At 42.8% G+C, this 21028-nt stretch overlaps 1 protein-coding gene across 1 annotated transcript; it reads right to left on the bottom strand.

The window, feature by feature from the left end:
* Positions 1 to 1013: 1013 nt before the first annotated feature.
* Positions 1014 to 20523, bottom strand: tm9sf5 (transmembrane 9 superfamily protein member 5). The gene is made up of 17 exons (XM_088925200.1): positions 20191 to 20523; positions 18795 to 18862; positions 18345 to 18438; positions 17752 to 17879; positions 16286 to 16415; positions 15599 to 15726; positions 15099 to 15210; positions 14893 to 14972; positions 14247 to 14352; positions 14032 to 14164; positions 11846 to 11965; positions 11430 to 11487; positions 10838 to 10997; positions 10100 to 10251; positions 9856 to 9967; positions 9327 to 9498; positions 1014 to 1803 (listed from the first exon to the last, which is right to left on the bottom strand). The coding sequence occupies exons 1-17, from the start codon at positions 20314 to 20316 to the stop codon at positions 1736 to 1738; spliced, it is 1947 nt and encodes a 648-aa protein (XP_088781326.1). The 5' UTR covers positions 20317 to 20523; the 3' UTR covers positions 1014 to 1735.
* Positions 20524 to 21028: the final 505 nt, after the last annotated feature.

Here is a 21028-nt window from a genome sequence, read left to right as displayed (position 1 = left end):
TATGGTAACAAAGAGAAAAGTAATGACTAGTATGTTTTATATGCTATTTATTATCTAGAGGTTTATGTAAAATTTATATTGTGGATTTTTCATTTGATCATTTTCAGAATGGTTTCAAACTACTTCTGTACATTTTGTATTATGGAATAAAAACACATGAAGTTCTTAAAACTCCTATTGTTCCAACAGCACCCAGAGGAGACAACAGTAAATTCAATACAACATGAAATGTTTAAAAAAGTACAGATCTGTGGTAAACATTAAAGCACATTAAAAATAAAAAAACGAGGACGGCCCCCCAAAAAAAAACATCTTATGTGCCAAAACAACCGCTTGTAAACCTGCACCTGGGTGCGTGTGGGTCTGGTCCTTGCAGTCAAACACCAAAATCGGCCACAGCTGTGCTGTAGAAACAACTCGGGTCTCGACAAAACGAGAGGAAGGACAAGACAGGAGGACGATCAACCCCGGGCGAAATTTGCTGGACTAATCTGACCCGTCCTGGGCGTAACATTTTTCGTTCCGACATTGCCCACGAGGTTCGACCGCTCATTACAGAGGCTACAGCTGGTTAGGTCCGATACTGCTAGATAAAGCAACAGGCAACGCTGAATATACATTATTTGGCTGTCTCTATCATTAGGAGGACAAGAATACAGGAAATGGCAATGGAAAGACAACCTCCCAGTTCACCTGCTCTGCTATATAACAGGCCAGAAAGCAATCTCTGAGTTATCACACCAGATTGCCACAGAACAGCTGCTGTGAGAATACCTCTTCATCTTTTCAGGGGTGGCTGCTTCACCAGGAGAGCGCTGGTTGACTGATCCCACCTGCCTGGGGAATCCTAGTCATCCCTAGGGACATGACATGCCCCAGGCTCGGACCTGAGCCTTTTACTGGATGAGTCTCTCGGCAGGACCCCAAGGTTTAGTACTTTCCTGGGAAGCCAAAAAAATGCTTAAAGAGCACAAGCAAACGGTAAACGACAGCACCATGCCACAAAAAGGATATGTCTTTGTAATCAAGGTTGTGCCATTTATTTAATATTAACCAAAGGACAGCAATAAAAATTCAATAAAAATAACGAGAAAAAGCAAACAGATATGAGACTGGGCACTGGCATAGTAAAGAAAAGAAGATATTAAAAAATTATACAGGGCACTATGTACAGGTATTCAATGCTACTCCTCTAACTCCCGACAGAAGACAGAACAGACACTGGAAAAAAAAATCACATTTTAATTGACAATACCCGAGTACGCAGACATTCTTTGTGTATGAATCCAAGGAAATATTTTTTTTTTTGCAAGTCAACTACAGTAGGTGCAATAATTATAATAGTAGCTTAAAGATTTTCAGGGCTTCTGATAAAATAAGTTGAAGAACACATGGTCCTAAACGCACTGTAAAAATATGTACTTCCACTCAAAGCATCTTGCAAAACAAGGAGTCTCTTCCCCTTATGTCATCTTTGGAGTCAACATGAGCAGGCAACACCAGTTTAAGGTGCAAGACAGACAATCGAAAATAAAAATATTAATATGAAGATAAAAAAACAAATTTACATTTTTCAACAAACAAGTCGACAGACTTCTTTACAGAAGTATCTTAAATACAGGATGTTTTCAGACGGACTCCACGAGGTGCTATACAGACATTTTGCTCCTGGAAGAGAGTGCGCTGGCCTCTACCCGGCCTCCCAGCGACAGGCAGAGGCAGAGGCTCGGGCCCTTCAGTCCACCTTCACCACGCTGTAGATCTTATTCACAAACCAGAAACAGGCGAAAAAGCCGATGGTACCTGAGAAGGAAAAAAAAAAAAGACAAAGATTACATGCGGGCTGGAAAACGTCTTTGGAGAAACCGGATTCGCCCACGTTCCCCTCGGAACGGCTGAGGGACGCTGGATGCACGTGTCCACACAGCGCTGAAAAACTGCTGCCCTCTTCTTATTGTTCTCCTGCGTCTCTTCGGGGGCACTGTACTCGGTCTTCCTCTACACTTTCACGGCCCTCAGCTTTAGGGACTTCCAGATAAAACAATCGTCGGGCTCGCCCTCCTAAAACCACGAAGGAACAAGCCTTCCAACAAAATAAAAAGGAACAGCAGAACAATACAGGCTGAGACCACGAGTTTAATTCAGTCACAAAAAACACCAGCTACGGGCTAATTCAGCAGCTGCCAGGAACCGTCGACGCAAACACCCCCAGCTGTCCTCATTTAACACACTACACTGCCGATACAAAATAATACACGTTAACTATACAGAGAAGATAAATAAATGTAAATGGTGAAAAGGGGGGGAGAAAAGCACTTATTCTTCCACTCAAGGGGAGCGCGTGGTCTCACTGCCCCAGGGAACCCCACTGGAAGTCCGACAGGAATCCCAGTGCGGAGCACTTTGATCCGTTTCAGGAATTACAACATGAAGCAGTGCGAGCTGAGCGACAGGCAGAGTCATCCTCCACCTTCACACCCAGACAAGCTTAGTCAGAACGAGGCGGCAAGCACACTACACCCTGAACCGGAGTATTTCTGCGTTTGGATTTCTGTACTTGTGAGGACCTGCAACTGACTCTCACTCCTCTTCAACGTATTATTCTCAGCCCTGCCTAAATGAGATTCCACAGGGGGCAGTATCAGACCCCAAAACGTACAGCTCGGGTTCTTTCCAATTTGAAACAAAAAGTCACTTGTAATTTTTTTAATCATTTACAGAGCGGGAGGAACGTCCCTGCAGCGTCTCCCATGAGTTACTACCTTTGCGGGGACTAAGCCCGTCACTTGCTCGATACGAAAGATGCCGAAACTTCACAGTTGTGGTTCTATGCTTCTGAGGACTTGCTATTGATCCTGTTCTATTATTTATTATTCTCTGTTCCACCAAAATTAAAACTTGACTTCGGGGGGGGGGCACTTTTAGATCTTAAAGATTAAGCTATTTGGTTTATGAAAAAGCGGCATTCACTATCGTTTCAAGGACATTTTCTTTGGAAAAGCTCAAATGTTGCTTTGGGATATACCTGAACATTACACCCAGGAAGGACCTTTGAATTAATTAATTTTCAAGGATCCTTTAGCGCAGGGGAGCATGAAAGCTATAATGCAGTGTATGGTTATAAGTTAAAAGGGAGGACACCAGCATCATCATAATTGCAAAACTGAGAAGCAGCTCTATGGAATAGCACGGTATGTTTTAAGCGACAGCTTCAAGGTGATTTTGTTCTTCTACAAAATTAAATTATGAAAGGAGGCAGATTTTTTCTTACCACTTCGTACTGCACTTTTCTATGCATTTCACAATGAAATTGTAGTACCTAGATAAACATGCTAATGCAGTATAATGTATATTACCATCTTTACAGTAAAGGAACATTTTAGAAATGAATGCATCGTCTAAGAGTTTCACCCAGCCACGCAACAGGCCGTGGAATTAGGTTGGGATCAAAGAAGAGGGAGAAAAACAAAATAATATTGTATTTCTTTTACATGCTATCCTACACCAGTGAAAGAGAGATTCAAAAGAGTTCTGTACTTCAGAATGCACTGCAAAAGACAATTTGCATCATCATTCTAACAAATATACTTTTTTATGAAACTGAACAGAATGATGCAAATAGCAAAAATAACGAAATTCTGTCATTTAACATCTGTTGCTCTATGGAAGCCATCAGATGCAAGATGCAAGATGCAGACCAAATGCATGAAGTGTGTACGAATTCACAAACCAGAAAGGAAAAATAAAATATAAAAAAATATTTGGCACCAACATAATAACAGCTGTTATATATTTTTTTTAAATTAAACATCGGCTAATTTATGGAAAGATTGCAGCATGACAATTTGCCATTTTCTTTGCTTTTGTAGCACGCAAAAAAAGCAATGCACACATCAAGATATTCCTGAAAAAAAAGCATCATATTAAAAAATATATAATACCTATCCACAATGGGGGCCTGCATCCCCTGCTCTATTTATCCCAGCAAGGGGTTTCAATACAATGGGACAGAATTGCCATAGTGGTCCTGCCATTCAAATGCACTTTGTGCTTTCATTCTTAAAGTGCACCTGTTCGTAAATTAGAGTCATCAATGTGATGGCTGACTAAAGCATAAATTCAAATCATTTAACCTTTGAATCCCTTTTTGTCCCCTTAGGACTTACAGAATAAATATTAGCATTTGTGCCTTTTTATCTACTGGAACACAGCCATTGGTCCCTGGAGTTCTGTTCTAATAAAGTTCTGCCGAGCAGATGTCCATATCAGTTCAAAACCCGGGGTTCGAGCAGAACAGAACAGTGAAAGTGAATACTGTCACTGGTCAGTAACACACTCCCGCAGGCCGTTTCACTGAAAATACTCTACGGCATTCCCTCTCTGATATGCTCCTAACAGGCCATTCAAAATCCTGTTTTCACATGCATTAGGTGATGAATAGAAAGGGGATACTTTATTTTCCATACAGATCACAGGAAAAATACTCCCTTATGCCTTTTCCCCAGTTTGCACATGTTTGTTCAATTAATTTTTTGCGGCCATAAAAAAACTATTTTTTTCAAAGGGAAAATGCGCCACACTGCTCATCAATCTCAGCCTCGGTGAACAACCTGAACCATTCACTGGCTCACATCTTTATATTTCAAGTGCCAGCACAGAGAAGTTGCCATAACAGCGGTACTCAGGGCTCCAGATGAATCTATTATTACCCGTGGCAACAAAAAGTAGTGCTTCCTGAAATGGTTTTTGAAGCTGGAGAAGCAGAAGCTTAGGAGCCGAATCAAACCTTTTCAAGTGATCTTATATTAGCACCTCCTTTGAAGTTCATGTGCAAAGGAAAAAAAAAAACAGATTACCTCTAAACCTCCGACTGAATATCGTGTTTTTCCCGAAATATCTCTATTTACATACAGCAGCTTCTTCATTCGTTTCCTGTTTGTGATTAGCAGGGTCTTGGGGCTCAGAGGCAGAATGAGTTAGGACAAGGAAAGGAGGACCAATTGGTAAAAACATTGGATGTGTTTCCAAGATGTTCAAATTTGAAATGTTAACATATGAAAGCACAGACAGCCAGGCAGCCTTTAACTTTAACAGCCATAGCACACACTGGTTTAACATCTTGTAAGAATGTAATACTCTAGGAAAGATGTGACGTCTTCCGACTAAAGAGCATTTTCAAATTCCTGGCTGAGGTGCCAGGAGAATTAAAAAGTGCCATTGGAAGGCCACGGTCCTCTTCACTTCTCACTGAAGACAAATCCACATGAACCTCCAGTCTTGTCTGAGAGTCTGCACACAGCTGCGCTGACTCACGATCACCAGCAACACATTCAACTGCTTCTAAAAATACAGACTTGTCCACAATTATTTTTGCTTTGCAGATAATTAAAACTGTTTCTGAGCTTTGCATCACACAGCGAACAATACCATCTGGATGCAGGAATTCATATGTAAAAGGAGCAGGCGTCTTTAAAAAAAAGCTTTTACGTGCGTGAGCTGCATAAAAGGTTCTGAGCATAAATGATTTAATTTTAGTATCCACAGTTTTTTTTTCTTCTTTGTATCAGAGTGGGCATGTAACAGACATTCATGCAAGCCATTTTGGGACAACTGAAATAAAAACAGGATGCTCCCATATACCCCTTCAGGTGTGTCAGAGAAGGCTCCAAGCCAAAAACGTATTTTTTCTTTTTACTTTTCAGCAAGGACGTAACCTCTGTGTTTCTTCAAAGGTCACAAACATACTAAAAGCTCTCTACTCAAACCTCTACAACCAAACTATGAACATGTATACTTGGCTAACATTTGACAGATTGGCTCAGGAAAAATGAAGATGAATACGAGATGTATTAATTTAAAAAAAAACAAAATGTCAAGCTGTAGCAAACAACCAGCTTAAAAAAGTAAGGCAAAGGTATAAAACAACAGCTTAAACTTGTGCATTACCAGGAACAGGACAGGCAGTTAGCATGACATTACAATGGCGATGGTGGTAAGGTGGTGAGATCTCTGGACTCCTGGGTACAGATCCTAGGTGGAGACACACAGCCATGCCCTTGAGCAAGACCACTCCAGCACAGCTGTATCTTTTACAATGTATGTGTAAAACAAACAGGGAAATGTAACTTCCATAAAATGCTTTGCATACAAGCGGGAACAGCCCTGAGCCTGCAATGCCAGGTACAATCTCACCTGCGCCTCACAGGTTAGGTAAACTAGCCTTAGGGAGGCTAGATTCGCTGAACAGGAAAACCCTGATTTAACAGACAAACTATTATAATGAAGATGATTAACGAGCGCAGCAGTGCACATCAGCAACACAAAACCACCACAGGGCACTTATAATCACATTGCTCAGTTAGAGATCCATAACGACTAGACTGCATTCAGAGTCTTATTACTATTGTTCATTTACTCTGTAATCTGATTTTATATTATGCCATACAATAAAGTCTCTATTCAATGCAAAAAAAAAACATACAGTACTAGCTTGTCCTGAAAAATAGGTTCCATTAAAATGAACAAAAACTGGCTCCTTTGGCACTGGGGTGCTGTGCAGAATGGGGTAAAAAGTGAAGCAGAGTTTCCAGAGCAGATATACTGAAAGAAGGTGGACACACAAGCTGCCTTTTTCCCCCAATGGGAACCGCAGTTCTTATGTGCCCTTAGCTTGATAAAACAACATCTGAAAATACCTGACAACAGACAAAATCCCTACATTTCTCTGTGAGGTTCTCACATGTTTGCTAAAACTCAGATATTCCCTATGAAAGTACACATACTGTACATGCCTGCTGAAGAAAGTGAAGAACGTTCAGTTTTGCACATGCAAAATACAAAATGGGGTAAAATTTCACCTGCCTTGTCCGAAATAGTGTAAACCACTGACAGCCTTTATCTACCAAATGTAAAAAACAAGATGGAGGGACATACATTTTAAACTAATAACAAAAAAGCACTTTTTTTACACAGGACAGTTGTGGAGGGATCTGGAGCAAGCTACCGACTTATTTTGTTGAAAGTTGATACCTTGGCTGTTGTTACAGCTGGAAGAGATGCTCAAACCAAATAGCTACCACTAATCAAACACCCTGCGTGGGCAAAAAAGCCTTCTTTCGTTGATAACCTTTCTTAAATTCTTATGAATCGTATGGAACACAGAACAGACTCATACAGCAATACAGCCAAGTGATAAAACAGCTACAACAGAATTTACCATTTGGAAATGTTACAAGACTGACTGATTCATTTTAATCATTTAATTGCATTAGGTTTGGTTTAGTGTTGCCAACGTGTCCTGATGAATAAAAAAAAAACCCACACTACAACAATCACACAAAATGTTGCCTTCACTGGTGTGTGGATTTTCCTGTTATGATATGTCAGTCAGCTGAATTACAGCACATTAGAACACAGCCAGCATCTGCTGGAGCTGAAATGAGCTGGCAGTCTAAGTCAATACTTAACAGGATATACTGTCCAGTAAAAACAACGTAGGAACAATAAGGAAACGGTCAGCTTTTCACATAAAACACAGGCTTCTCAAGCTCCATCAAATAAGCTAATGTTGCATATAACCAACAAAATGCAAATTCTGACAGGTTCATATCTGAATCCTACACACAGATCTACTGATGACTCTCATGGCTGCATCACAGCACCAACAGACACCTGCAACTCTGTTCTCTTCTGTAATTCCAATAGTGCTTTTACAAAAATATCAGAAGGTTTGCAATTGGAAGAGAATGTTTACCAGGATATTCTCAATATTTGCTTATCATCTAATTAAGTAACCGATTAAAAGCATTCAGTTGTTTTTCCAATATCTTTTTCCCCTAACTCTTCAGAAACCAGTACCAAAAATTATCCAGGACATACACTAATGAGAAATCTTACACATCTAGAGGTTTGCATTTGGACTGTGTATTTGAGCAAAGATAGTTGTATAACTTCACATGAGGAAACTCATTGCTCAGGAAGGTCATAATAGCAGGAGATCCAGAATCATATTCAAAAATGACTGTCTTAATGATGCAACTGTGTAAAGCACTGCCAGTTTCCCCTAAACTCATTTCCCCTATAGAAAATCAGAGCCAAACACACCAGGGGAAAGATAAACTATCTTTCTCTTCCCACTCAGTGCAAGGTTACCTTAGCACCAGAACCACTGATAAGCCTTGATTTGTTTCAACCACAGAGCTGTAAATGATAGCATGAGGTAGCTAAAGGAAGGAGGCATTAATATTATCTTCATCACATCCGCCCCAGGGTTTCCTTCAGGAAAACGTTTATGCCAGTTGGTCCTCTCCCTCCCTACCTAGCTAACAACTAGACTACTGTACTACCTTGTGAGCTAACTAGCTATGTTATTATTGTAATACTGTAACTACACCACAGTACTCATTCAGCTATGAGGAAACCCAGCACTTTTTTTTCTAAGTTGATTCTGAACATAGCTCCCAGGGATCAACAACCCCTATGCACGATATTTTTCACTGAAAACTACAATACCGCTTGCACTGATGGATTATTTTATTCACGTACAGTTTAACACACTGGTTAATTAATGGAATCGTGAGACTCCATAGCGATTTTTAAATTTTGCATTCATTAGATCATTTGCAGACCAAGACGTGAGACTGAGATTCGGTCCAAATGTATGAGACTTGAGATTAATGTGATCATGTATCACTGGCTGGCAAATGCTCCTGTAGTGTATTACTACAGAACAGTATTTCAATATGGATTCTTTTGTACATTTTGTCGGCGTTCAGGCATTTGTTTGGCCAGGCGGTGCTGATCTGTGGCCCGTCTGGCCTGTTTACAGCTGTTTACTTGCATTCTTTTGTTGTTTTCTTCATCTACATGGGCCCTGAGAACTGCAGCTTTGGAACTCGCCCAACATAGCCCAGGGAAACAACCAAAGTCTGTGTGTCCGGTCACATTCCACCAATTATCTAACAAGATGAGTTTTGGATATAAAAAGTAAGCAAACAACAAGCAGTGCCTGAACAAAAGGACAGGGACAGCAATAGCAATTACACGCAATGCCAATGGCAGCTTTGCGCAAAAGAAAAATGGAGGAGTTAATAACTGCCTTGACAACCGTTAGCACTGTATTGTGTCACAGGGTTAGCGTGGCCAAACAAGGCCCCTCACTGTCAGGTTCTGCCCTATGCCACTTCCTGTTGCGAGAATACACAAGCTTGGATCCTGCGAGACCACCACATCCTCCGAGCGTTTAAGTCTTGCAGACTCTTTAATTAGCACAGAGGTCAGCAGTGAAACGGGAGGGAGGGGGAGCCTGCCCAGGCAGGCGTGCTCACCTGTGAAGAGAAAGAATATGAGCACCATGATCATGGTGTAGCCGAAGTAGAGGATGGTGCTGGCCGCTCCCGCGATCTGCAGTTTGGAGAAGAAGTAATGGACTGCATAGACAAACAAGTACACTGCCGTGAAGCCGGAGGTCAGGAATGACCGCCACCACCAGTGGTAGTCCTAAAGAAGAGGGAAGAATAAAAAGAAGATTAGAATGTTAACCCTGGAGGGAACTAGCGAGTTCATCAGGCCTTCAAGATATTTTAGTGGTTTTGGAGAAAATGGAGCAGAACGGCAGTTCAACAGCACCACTGCTCACCTTCGTGCGTTTTCAGCAAGAGATATGGGCGTTAGCGTGACCCAGCATGACCAACAGAAGGGATGTTCGAACAATATTAATTCAGCCCTCGTTAAGAGGGCACTAATTCTTTAGCAGGAGCCCTCCGAGCCTGACGCTGAAGCAACGCAACACTAAACGCGGGCTCATGACGTCATCAGTCCCTCGCCAGCACAGGGACCCCTGTGCCACGCTCGTACCTCTGCGCACAGATGGAAGTAGCACAGCAGGATGGTGGCCTCAGAGCAGGTGATGAGAAGTATGATGAAGACCAGGAAGAGGAACCCAAACATGTAGTACATCTGGTGGGACCTGCAGGCGAGAAGACAAGAAGAGGGCTCTAACTCCACGATTGCAGCACACACAATCATAAATCCCACTCCACCCTACCACAGAGAAAACGCAGAACGAGGGGTCAGAGCTGAAAACTGTAAAACTAGTCACCAGATGCTGTTCAGGATGAAGAACAGCTGAATGAAAATGCAGCCGAAAGGCAGGATTCCACCCATGACGATCCCCGGCAGCGGTTTGGTGAAAAATGACTGTTCTGGAATCTGGCGAGGAATCTGGTTTGTGCGCACTGGATGCTCAATCGCCTGAAAATTAAATACAGGACAAAAAGGACAGAAAAGGTAATAATTGCATTATTGTTACATTACTGCTGTAGTACCATTTGTCAGAAAATACTGTACCATACTGAAGTCAATGGAAATGACAAAACTGTGGAATGGCAACTGTAAACAGCCGATTAATTCTATTTAATTGTCAGTGATAAAATTAAATTTGGCTGAGAAGTACTCAAGTAATTCAAGTTCCAAAATGGGGGATTTTTGAACCATGTTCTTTAAATGAGCTACTGTACATCAATATGGAAATGGTAATGTGCATTGCTCACCATTCACTACAGTATATCATTTACAGAATTCTGCAAAAAATTGCACTCTTTTCTTGTTCAGCTTTGCAAATTATTAAGGTAAATGTATTTTAATTCCAGTTTTCGGTCTCAAAAATGAATTCACATAAACGTATCAAACGGTTCAGTTTCCCAATTCAAAAAAATGTTGCACCTGCTCAGAAAGTATTGTTTCTTGTTTTGTGTTGTAAATGCGTCGTAAAAGACTAAACAAAAGAAATATAGAAACACAAAAATTAAACCAGTTAATCCAGAAGGATGGAACTTACTCTCTTTTTAAATCCAAAGTAGGCCCCTATGAAGGTCAGAGGCACAGAAATCCCAAACCACATGGCCAAAATAGCCACCAGAGTGCCGAAAGGAATCGCAGCCGATGACCCTTCCACCCACAGAATCAAATTCATGATGAAGAAATCGGCAAACACAATCCTAAACAAACAGGAAGTGGTGAGGTCACCATGCTGACAGAGGCCTGACAACAGCAACAGGTCACGGGCATTTCTTTATTCACCCACTTCTCCCACCAGTAACAAAACATTAATAACCACCTCATCTTCCCTGTTTTTGAGTGAACATCGGGGGTTTTTTTTATTAAGAAACCTGCAAAAATAGTTGTAAAACAAAGAGGAAACGGACAAGAAACAATCCGTATGTCCATATGTAATCATTTTGAATACCGTTCTGTGCACATGTAGTCTGTGTAAAATATTTTTGTCATGTGAACGTAATATGGGTCTATCTTTCTCTAAAAAAATAAAATAATCTGTTCTTGACGGTCGTGCTTGGAACAGGGGTCATTTCCATAGCAACAGAGCAGCTCAGAAGGGTCAGTGTGGAAGTGGCGCGAGAACAGCAGCCTACCCAGGACACAGGAGCGCCGTCAGCAGCACATTGGTCTTCCACTTCTCGCCTCCAAACGCTGGTGAAAAGAAGACGCACAATTTGTCTAAATTCCAAAACTATCCCGATTTTCCAAGATCGATTACAGAAAGGCGTTCATTATCGAGTTCGATGTCGCCAACGTGCTTGTTGTGGTTTTCACTTAAGACAACCTGCCACAGAACCGTGTTTTGCTGATCCATCGTTTAAAGAAGAAGCGGTCACAGAAATCACAATGAAACTGAGATTTACTGCAATGAGACAGCTTAATTTTAGAACGACAAGATACCATATCCGTCTAGTTAACACTTGATAGACATTTCCAACTATCTGAATTGGACTTAAAATGGTGCAGATGTGCAGTTATGAAGCTGGGATCCCAGCTGATGAGCACTTACTTTTATACATGCGGGCAGACACATAGCCTGCTGGCGTTCCCAGAAGCACCCACAGGACCACAGCACAAGTCATCAGAGCTCCCCGATTAGCAGGGGACAGGAAGCCCAAGCACGCCAAAACTGTGGGCAGAAATAAAGAACAGGGGAAAGGGTTACGTTTTAAATTTTAAAATCCATTGGCCTTTACCACTTATGGCCTCCTAATAATCCCCATCTACGAATTGGCTTCATCCCTCTGCTCTCCTCCCCACCGAGAGCTGGTGTGTGGGGAGTGTACAGGTGCACTCTGGCTGCCCTCGCATCATCCAGGTGAGGGCTGCACACTGATTGTGGTGCAGGTGAGTCTCCATTACCTGTAAAGCGCTTTGAGTGGCGTGTCCAGAAAAGCACTAAGTGCAAGGAATTATTATTATTATTGGTGCAAAAAGAAGTGTGCAACTTTTCATCTCTAAAAAGATTTTAAGCACACAGAGATATGTTGATATGATATGAATATGGTAATAATAACTTCACCAGAAGAATTGGCTTTTTATATACAAAAGAGACAAAAAAAGAGCACATTGTTACGGCACACTTAATTCAGTAGTGCTGCATTGATTTTTCATTCATCAGCAAATGCAAAAAAAGTAATTCCAGCTTCATAAATAATTTAAAAGATTCTGAACTATCATGGGTTTGAAATCGATTTTTGGAGAGGCGGCCAACTGCAAGTTAACACTTTTGTGGAAAGGACGGGTTGCAAGAGAATAAAATTTCAGACAGAAGGGTAAAAAAAAATCTGAGCAATAAATATACTGTGCCAGCTAAGGAATCTAAAATGAAGCTGTTAATGAACAACTTTACATGTGATGGAAACATCAGATACACAAAACCAACTGGGACTGCTAGGCATGCAGGCTTATAACCTCACAGCAGGATGCCCGCTGGGCTATCAAAAGAAAAAGAGAAGCTTAATTTTAGACTCTGCTGATAAGGGAATTAACTGTCTTTCAAATGCAAACTCTGCAGCCGGGGAAACAAGAGAAATTAATTCATCATATAGAAAGGTGGGAGGCAGAGAAATAGCTCTTTGTATATACCGTATTTAGAAGCGCGTCAGAAACAGCTAATGAACACAATACATTTGAAGCTCAAAACAAGTTTCTCCATTAATTACTGATTACTGGGATTCCCTCCGATACATATCTTTTGGATATGGACGGTTACCCAGGTAGACCAGATTACATCTACTTGACTGTCTGCGGAGAACAAACACGCTTCTCTCCAGATAATAATAATAATAATTGCTTACATTTATATAGCGCTTTTCTGGACACTCCCCTCAAAGCTCTTTACAGGTAATGGAGACTCCCCCTCCACCACCACCAGTGTGTAGCCCCACCTGGATGATGCGACGGCAACCATAGTGCGCCAGAACGCTCACCCCACAGCAGCTCTCAGTGGGGAGGAGAGCAGAGTAATGAAGCCAATTCATAGATGGACATTATTAGGAGGCCATGATTGGTAAGGGCCAATGGGAAATTTGGCCAGAACGCCGGGGTTGCACCCCTACTCTTTTCGAGAAACGCCCTGGGATTTTTAATGACCACAGAGAGTCAGGACCTTGGTTTTACGTCTCATCTGAAGGATGGATGTTCTCAAACCCGTCAAGCTCGATTTCTACTAAGAGTTCAGTAGCTGTTCTTTGCCCCCCACCTTATGTTTCCTTGAGAAACAAAGTGCTTGCAGGGCAAAACAACTGTACTGCTTCAATCAAGTGTCACTGCTCTTTTGCAGAAGCCTCACACTTTTTCAGTGTAACGCTGTAAACCTACGGCCGCTGGTCACTTCCAAACATGGACGAAGAGCACAGCCCCGTTTTCTTTCATTTAAATGCCGGGTTTTACACACTATTATTTCGCTGATGCTCAAGAGGCTGTAACTTCACTGCATCTGGAATATGATTTGCCAAAATGACACGTGATGACCCTAGAAGGCTAAGAGAGCGCAGCGGGCAGCTGCCTGAAAAACGGAGGTCCACCCTGCCCCAAGATCTCCTAAGTGCAAACTGAACACTTCGAAGTCACGGCCTGGGGCAATGCTGGCTACGCTGAACACCTGAGGGATTTTCTGCGACTGGCTGCTGTTGTGCAACAGGTGCCGCACTGGCGTGCAGGGATCTGTGGCTCCGCAGCCAGCTGACTCACAGAGCGTGATGAAAGTCATGATGAAGATCTGTGTCCCTTGGCCGAGGAAGACGGACAGCAGCATCCCCTTCCTGGGGGGCCTGAAGACGTCCCCGTGTACCTGCTTCCACCCAGACTCCTCCTGTGCCTCCTCCTGCAGGCAGACAGTGCAATTACTTCCTGCATCCCACCAGCCTGGCACAGACCTAGGATTAGCAAATGCAAACTGGCTGTACCTGGTCGACCTGGTTGTATCTGGCAATGTCCTTATGAAGGGTACGCAGCATAATCATCGCCACCATGCCAGAGAGGAAGAGGACAATAACCAGAGAATTCATGATGCTGCAGCCAGGGAGAGAAAATGATTGGGAAGGGGGAAGAAAAAAAAATCAAACGTGTTATTCACTGTATCATTACTGGCTGGAGAAGAGGTCACAGGAAAGAAACGTTAAATAGAACGTGTTCACCCTTGTCTCTTTACAGTTCCTGCAATTACACAGGACGAAAAAAATGCTTCCAGTGAATGTCTTTTACATTCCCACCGTTCCTCACCACACCATATTCCATGTTCAAAACGAGTGCCCTATCAAAGAGTAAAGTACAAAATAAACAAACAACTATATTCCAAATGTTAGCAGCCCTGTTTCTGCTAAATCTCTAAGTCTATGTGGTAATGACAGATTGATATTTAATTCTCAGTTGGAGAATATAAGTTCTTTTACGAGTGGTCTTACAGTACAGTAAATGAATTAGACCTGCTGTCTGCATACAGATTGTGCGCAGTGGACAATCAGATCCCAAGTATATAAGATACCATTTAGAAAAATTGGCACATACAGAGTGATTGTGTGCTACAGTACTGGAGCTGATGACAGAACCTACCTGAACCACTGAATATTGGTGTGAGGCATGGACACCAAAATGTAGTCCCACCGCGATGCCCATTTGATACTGTTATCTTTCTATAGTTAGGAATAAACAAAGGGTCAATTCAGTTTACTCTGAGAATATCCAGACACCCACATGCACTACAATATCTGGATACTTGGTGGGTTCATTTTGGCATGGTTCAGAAGGTATTTACTTACAACAAAAGTGACAGAGTAAGTGTAGACTAGGTTCAGCTTGCTGTTGAAGTCCCCAGGTATCTCCATAGGCTGACTGTTACAGTCCGGCTCGTTTTCATTGGGGTGTGTGTAACTGAGAAGGAGAATATGAATACTCTTACCGATTTTGCCTTCATTTAAAAAAAAATAGAAATATTACCCAGCATGCATGATTAAAAAACAACAACTTAATTATCGGCTGCCATTATATTAGCAAAAATGAAACAGCCCTCCATTCCAACCAGAAAGGGGGGTTCTGCGAGATATGTGACTTATGCCCTCTGCTGGTGAAATATGAAATAACGCTTGAAGGCTCTACTTGTGCTGTATGAAAATACACATGCATTGGCTGTTCCTCCTTGGGCCTCACCCCTCCCCCCCCCCCCAAAAAAAAGTTTTCAAACGTCACAAAAAATATTTAAAACTCAAGGGGGGTGGAAAGATGACAATCTCGCCGGTCAGCCCCTGCTGGGGTGCAGTACCTCATGGGCTCCAGCTTGGCCCCCACCAGCCTCGCTCCCTTCCAGCCCTCGTTCTCCCCGCTGTGGTACGTGATGGTAATGTCCACGTGGTTGAAGAGGTAGAAAGTATTCTTCTTATTGAATTTGGACTGCAAAGGCACACAAGACAAACGCAAACGCGGGAAGGGTCAGAGGCAGTAGCAGGAAACGGGGCTGAAGGCATTTCAGGGGCTGCCTTCCTCTTGAGACGAAGCTCGACGTATTCCCTAAACAAAACCGCAGGCTTGATAGTCACTTTAATTCTCATGACGGAAATCTCCTATCCGCACAGCAGTACCCAATCCCAAAACCTTTACAAATACCACACGCGGGGTAGCAATGATTACTAGGCAGTTTTCAAGGCACCCACATTCCTAACGGGCACAGACTGACTCACCACGAGGGCAGGAGTTTGCTACACTTCAGCTTTAGGCGGTTTGTAAGAGGAAAAAAGGGGCAGCAGCTGATCAATCAGCACCTGTATCGTGCAACAGCCTGACTATAATGTTGGCTTCCTAGCGATTGCCTCCAAGAGCAACAGAAAGACTGAAGAAGAGAGCCAGAGATGACAGAGAAGCGGCGAGAGAATTTCTTTGACATGATATTAAACTAAACTCACAGCGGACAGACGTTCAGTACTTTGGTTCCACAGAAGTAAGAAAAACTCACATTGATTACGCAGGCGTCCTTAGCTCGACCATTAGCCGTGACGAAGCAACCGATGGGGAAGCCAGGATTGCAGTACTTATGACCATCCTCGACATCATAACACCAGGTCACAGGCATGTTGTCAATGATCCTGAAATAAACCCAACCGGCTTTACGACCACACAACGCAACATTTCGTCAAACAAGGAAAAAGAGGGCAATAAACAAGACTGAGTGCCTCGAGAGATCCAAAGGGCAGACCTTTAGACAACGAAAGGGAAGTGGCTGAAGAATTAATTGAATATTTCACCAGCTAACACAACTCTTCTGATCACTCCCATTGCCACGGGTAATCCCCACTGACTTCATGGGCACGGGATGGGTACTACAACACCCATAAAACAGGCAATACCACCAAACCAAAAAACAGCATGGGAAAGGTTACAGGAAAACAAATAAATTAGGGCTGGAGGCTCTTCTGAATGGCAACAGGATTCTATGCGTTAGTCAAGATGGATTTAGTATCGCCAGTACAATGGGAAAGTGTATTTATAACTGAGAGCAGGAGGCGATTCTTTACATAAAGGGTACTCCAGCAGTCGTTTCAGAGCTAAAATGCCTTCAATGAATGGCTGGATGACACGTAAGATGAGCCAAATGACTGGTTTTATCCGTCCATCTTCCAACATCTTTACCCAGTACGGGGTGGTGGGGGAGCCAGGGCCTATCCCAGCAAGCAATGGGCACAAGGCAGGGTACACCCTGGATGGGACGCCAGTCCATCGCAGGGCACAGTCAGACACAAAAACACGCACACACTCTGACCAGAGCCAGTTTTCCCAGTTAATCCAGTTAACCAACCAGCACGTCTTTGGACAGTTGGAGGAAACTGGAGCACCCCGATGAAACCCATGTGGGAGAACTTACAAACTCGATGCAGACGGCATCCTGGGTTCGGAATTGAAACAAGAGCCCCAGTACCGCGCCACAGCAATGCCAAGCACTGTGACTATTAGGTTTTAGTTGCAGACATGTTCTCCTTTAAGTGAAACTATGGGATTACAACTGTAAATCAAAAGTTGAATTAGATCTGATTTTTAATCAGAGGCTCCAATTCAAGGCAGAACACAATCAACGCGATTTAAAGTTGTTTCCCCCATGATTTCTATCTGGCTGTCCATTAGTGATGTACATACGCAGATTGGAATGAATCTCGGGTAAACATTAGGACTCTTTCTCAGGGTGTAAAGTGTCCATTTTTTAAATTCGTTTATGTTAATGAAACAAACGTATGAGGAGTTTTGACATCCAGCCAGTACAGGACTCTGCTAATGCTAATCTGTAACCTGCCCAACTGTCTAAGAGGAGTGGAAAAACTAACCAGTGCTCAATATGTCCGTTGAGAGATATTAAGCCCCAAAGGCACAGGGATACTCCAGAAGCAGGAATAAAAACAGTCTACAGTATATCGTTTAAAAACTACTCACCAGTGGTGCTGGTAGTTCAGCTGGATTCCCTTCTTGAGGAATGCCAGCTTCATCTTGTCGTCTGCTTTACTTGGATCATAGGACTTTGAACAAACCTTCTTGCATTTCTCATTTTTCATGACTGTGAACTGCAGTTGAAAGAATCACAACATTCTTAAACTTCAGACAGACAGCAGTCCGTTTTCTTTCCCACAAAGAGGTTTTTAAACACGCGTGCAGGTTCAAAGATGAGCACATCACTGTGTGGCCAGACAGGTCTGACCAAACTTGCTACGAGCTGGATTACCACTGGTGTCCTACTCAAAGTCCCACCTATGGCAAATATGTTTGCTGAATTGAACAACGTCCTGCATTAAAGGGCTTGGAACCCTGCACGCAAAAGAAAGAATGTTAAACTCTATGAACCTGACAACACATTGGCTTCTCAGAGGTCAAATAATGTGTAATGTCAGTGACTGCATTTAATGACTTAGTAAAACTAAATCTGTAGATTCTATACTGAGTGCTTATCAGCAAAAAAATCAACAGAGATCTTATTTAAACGCAGAAAATATTCTGTTAAATCTCTAAGGTTCATCTGACATTACTGTTACCTTGTAAGGTGATGACTCGATTCTCTCTCCAAACAGCACCTGGCCGAGATTTTCAGAGGGACGCTTTTCATCAGCATCTTGGCAGAAATCAAAACTTGAGGAAAATATTGGGGGGGAAAAAAATCAAAGAAAGGGAATACAAAATTAATTATGCAACACTCGAAGAAGGCACCACAGCCGAAACGTTGCCTTTCTTCTCTTCTCAGCATGGAATAAACCTTTACTTGTTCCTTTGCAGCCTATGCATGCTGACGCAGCCACATACTTGAACTATTAGATCTTGTACTGTGTTAAATGGTTAAATGACAACCATCCATTTCAAGGCCCATGTAATGGTCTAATATGCACGTAACTTAGGATCTTCATCCAGTACTAAAAAAACAAAAATGCTCTTTTAATGTAAAAGGTGGAGCAGAATTTTCCCCAAAAATGAAAATGACGCATACTTACGCATCATACTCATAAGGCAGTACCGATTCGACAGAGTCCAGCCGATTCACAAAGAGCTGAACTTCAGACTAGAATTAAAAACACAAAAGATATCTTTACTGGAAGTCTGAACTGACTTTCAGCCCAGCTGGGTCAACTGGCTCAACTTTTCCACCGTCCCAAAGACGGCACGTGCTGCACAGGAGACAGGCCCCGCCTGCCAAGGAAGCACACTGACGGAAAGCAATCAAAACAGGAAAACAGGGAGAACGTGCAAACTCCACACAGGTAGGCACCCCAAGCTGCAATCGAACCCGGGGCCCTGGATCTGAGAGATAGTGGTTGGACCACCAGAAACCTACACAGAGCTTGCACACACACACTGCAAGGACCAAAGATACCTGCAGCTCACACATGTAGGTATGGGTCCTGCCCAGATCAAGTACTGCACACATGGGGGTTTTGATCAGTATTGGTACCAGACTGCAACACATGGTTTATCAGAAACGCAACAAAATCCTATCTAACGATGGAGCCTTTTAGGAAAAGGAATCCAGAGAAACAAGAGGGCCCAGTGTCAAACTACGTGCTGCATAATTAGCCCGTAATGTGTATTTCTTACACATCGTGAAGTCCGGGTGACTTTTAATGAAGGGTCAGTCAGCGTTAAGCACAAACGGAAGAGTGCAATAGTGCGACGAGTTTGAGATTACCTATGCTCATTCATAAATACATCTACAGTACCCATCACACGTTCATCAGGAGATTTACACATGGATATATTTTTTTAAATCCCCATATGAAAATCAACGGCTCCCAAGTAGTCCGATTGAAAGTGAAGCCTGAGTTTGCTGGCTCCCCACCCGGAGGAGGGGAAGCTATAATTTTATAAAGCAGGTGTTTTGCGAGGCTGTCATTGCGACACATCGCAAACAATGTCGCCATAAACTCGTTAGACCACTTGAACGACTGGCGTTGGAGAAGCGAGTAAAGCAAACGATATGCCACCACAGCTCAAAACAACTTCTGTCAGAGGATACTGGATCCGCTCACACCCAGTTCTTAAAAAAAAAACTCTTGTCGGGGTTTTTTTTCTCGATTAAAGACGAGCAAAAGCATCGCGACTTCAGCTATCCAGGAAAAAGCCAGATGAGCCTGTTTCACTAGTCCGTCCAGTCCAAGTGCGGCAGAGCCTGGGAGAGAGGCGGGCCTGGAGTCTGCTGTGCCTAATTATAGGGAATACAACATTAAATGCTAAAGTATTAAACTAGCAGGTTAAACCGAATGAACCACCGGTATCGACAGAGTAAATGTTTTCATTAAAAACAAATACTGCTCCTACACACAGACAAAAAATTACCACAAGCGCTTGCGAGGGACAGATTAAAACCCCCAACAAAAATCAACTAATAATTACCTTGCAGTCTTGGGTCTTGTCCTCGGTCTGGCAGAAACTTACTGGCGCTAAACCAGGAAGATAAAAGCTGTAGCAGGACTGCAGGGCTATCAACGTCAGTGCAATCAGAAATGCCGAGACCTTCATTCTCCTACTGGGTCTGAGGTAAGGCGAAATTGGCGGTGGGCGTTTGTGGCTGTTTCCGTCCTTCTGAAATGTTGATATCGGTTTTCAGCAGCAGCCGGAGAACAGGGGAGACGGGTCCAGACGGGAGCCAGTGGTGTTGTAGGACTGGGGTTTGCTATGGGAGCTGACGTTGGAGGAAAGGCTGTCACACGCACAGCCCGCTGGGTAGCCCACCATAGACAGTAGGACTGTCTAGGGTGGACTTCGCTCACGCACTCGCCCATTCGGAGTAATACTGCCACCTATCGTGCAGGCGTATGAAGTGCCACCTGCTACATAGGTACTAAAATACACAAGGGCGCCACTTTCAAATTAGCTGCGCAGCAGAATCTGCATCTCAGCGTGTTCTTGTTTTTATATTGGAACAGACGAACCCGAAAAAGGGTACACGCCAACTTTTTAATCAGTGATCAATCCACACATCTCTTCCTCCTAAGTTAGGTATGTAACACACACTCTGACACATTTTACTCAAAGCATTGCAGTTTTCCTAACCCTAACCCTAACCCTTTCCCACCCCATAACCATTTTTTCGATTAATCTATTTATATCTATATTACATCTATATTTATATTCATATGTGTTATACGATTTTTCTGCATACTGTTCTGTTCTAGTTTGTTCTTTGTGTGTCCGGACTGTGAGTAACTCTTTTAGTGCACCCCTCACTGTA

This window comes from Atractosteus spatula, chromosome 9 (genome assembly GCF_055471065.1).
Source record: "Atractosteus spatula isolate fAtrSpa1 chromosome 9, fAtrSpa1.hap1, whole genome shotgun sequence".
NCBI classification, from domain to species: Eukaryota; Metazoa; Chordata; class Actinopteri; order Semionotiformes; family Lepisosteidae; genus Atractosteus; species Atractosteus spatula.
Note: the sequence above shows the minus strand (reverse complement) of the source record. Positions and strands in the feature narration are given on the sequence as shown.

Coding starts and splice junctions, on each gene's coding strand:
- tm9sf5 (XM_088925200.1), bottom strand. CDS start 20,316: ATGAAGGTCTCGGCATTTCTGATTGCACTGACGTTGATAGCCCTGCAG. Junction 14,165..14,246: donor GATACAACCAGGTCGACCAG/GTACAGCCAGTT, acceptor GTCTGCCTGCAG/GAGGAGGCACAGGAGGAGTC. Junction 9,499..9,855: donor ACTTCCATCTGTGCGCAGAG/GTACGAGCGTGG, acceptor CCTCTTCTTTAG/GACTACCACTGGTGGTGGCG.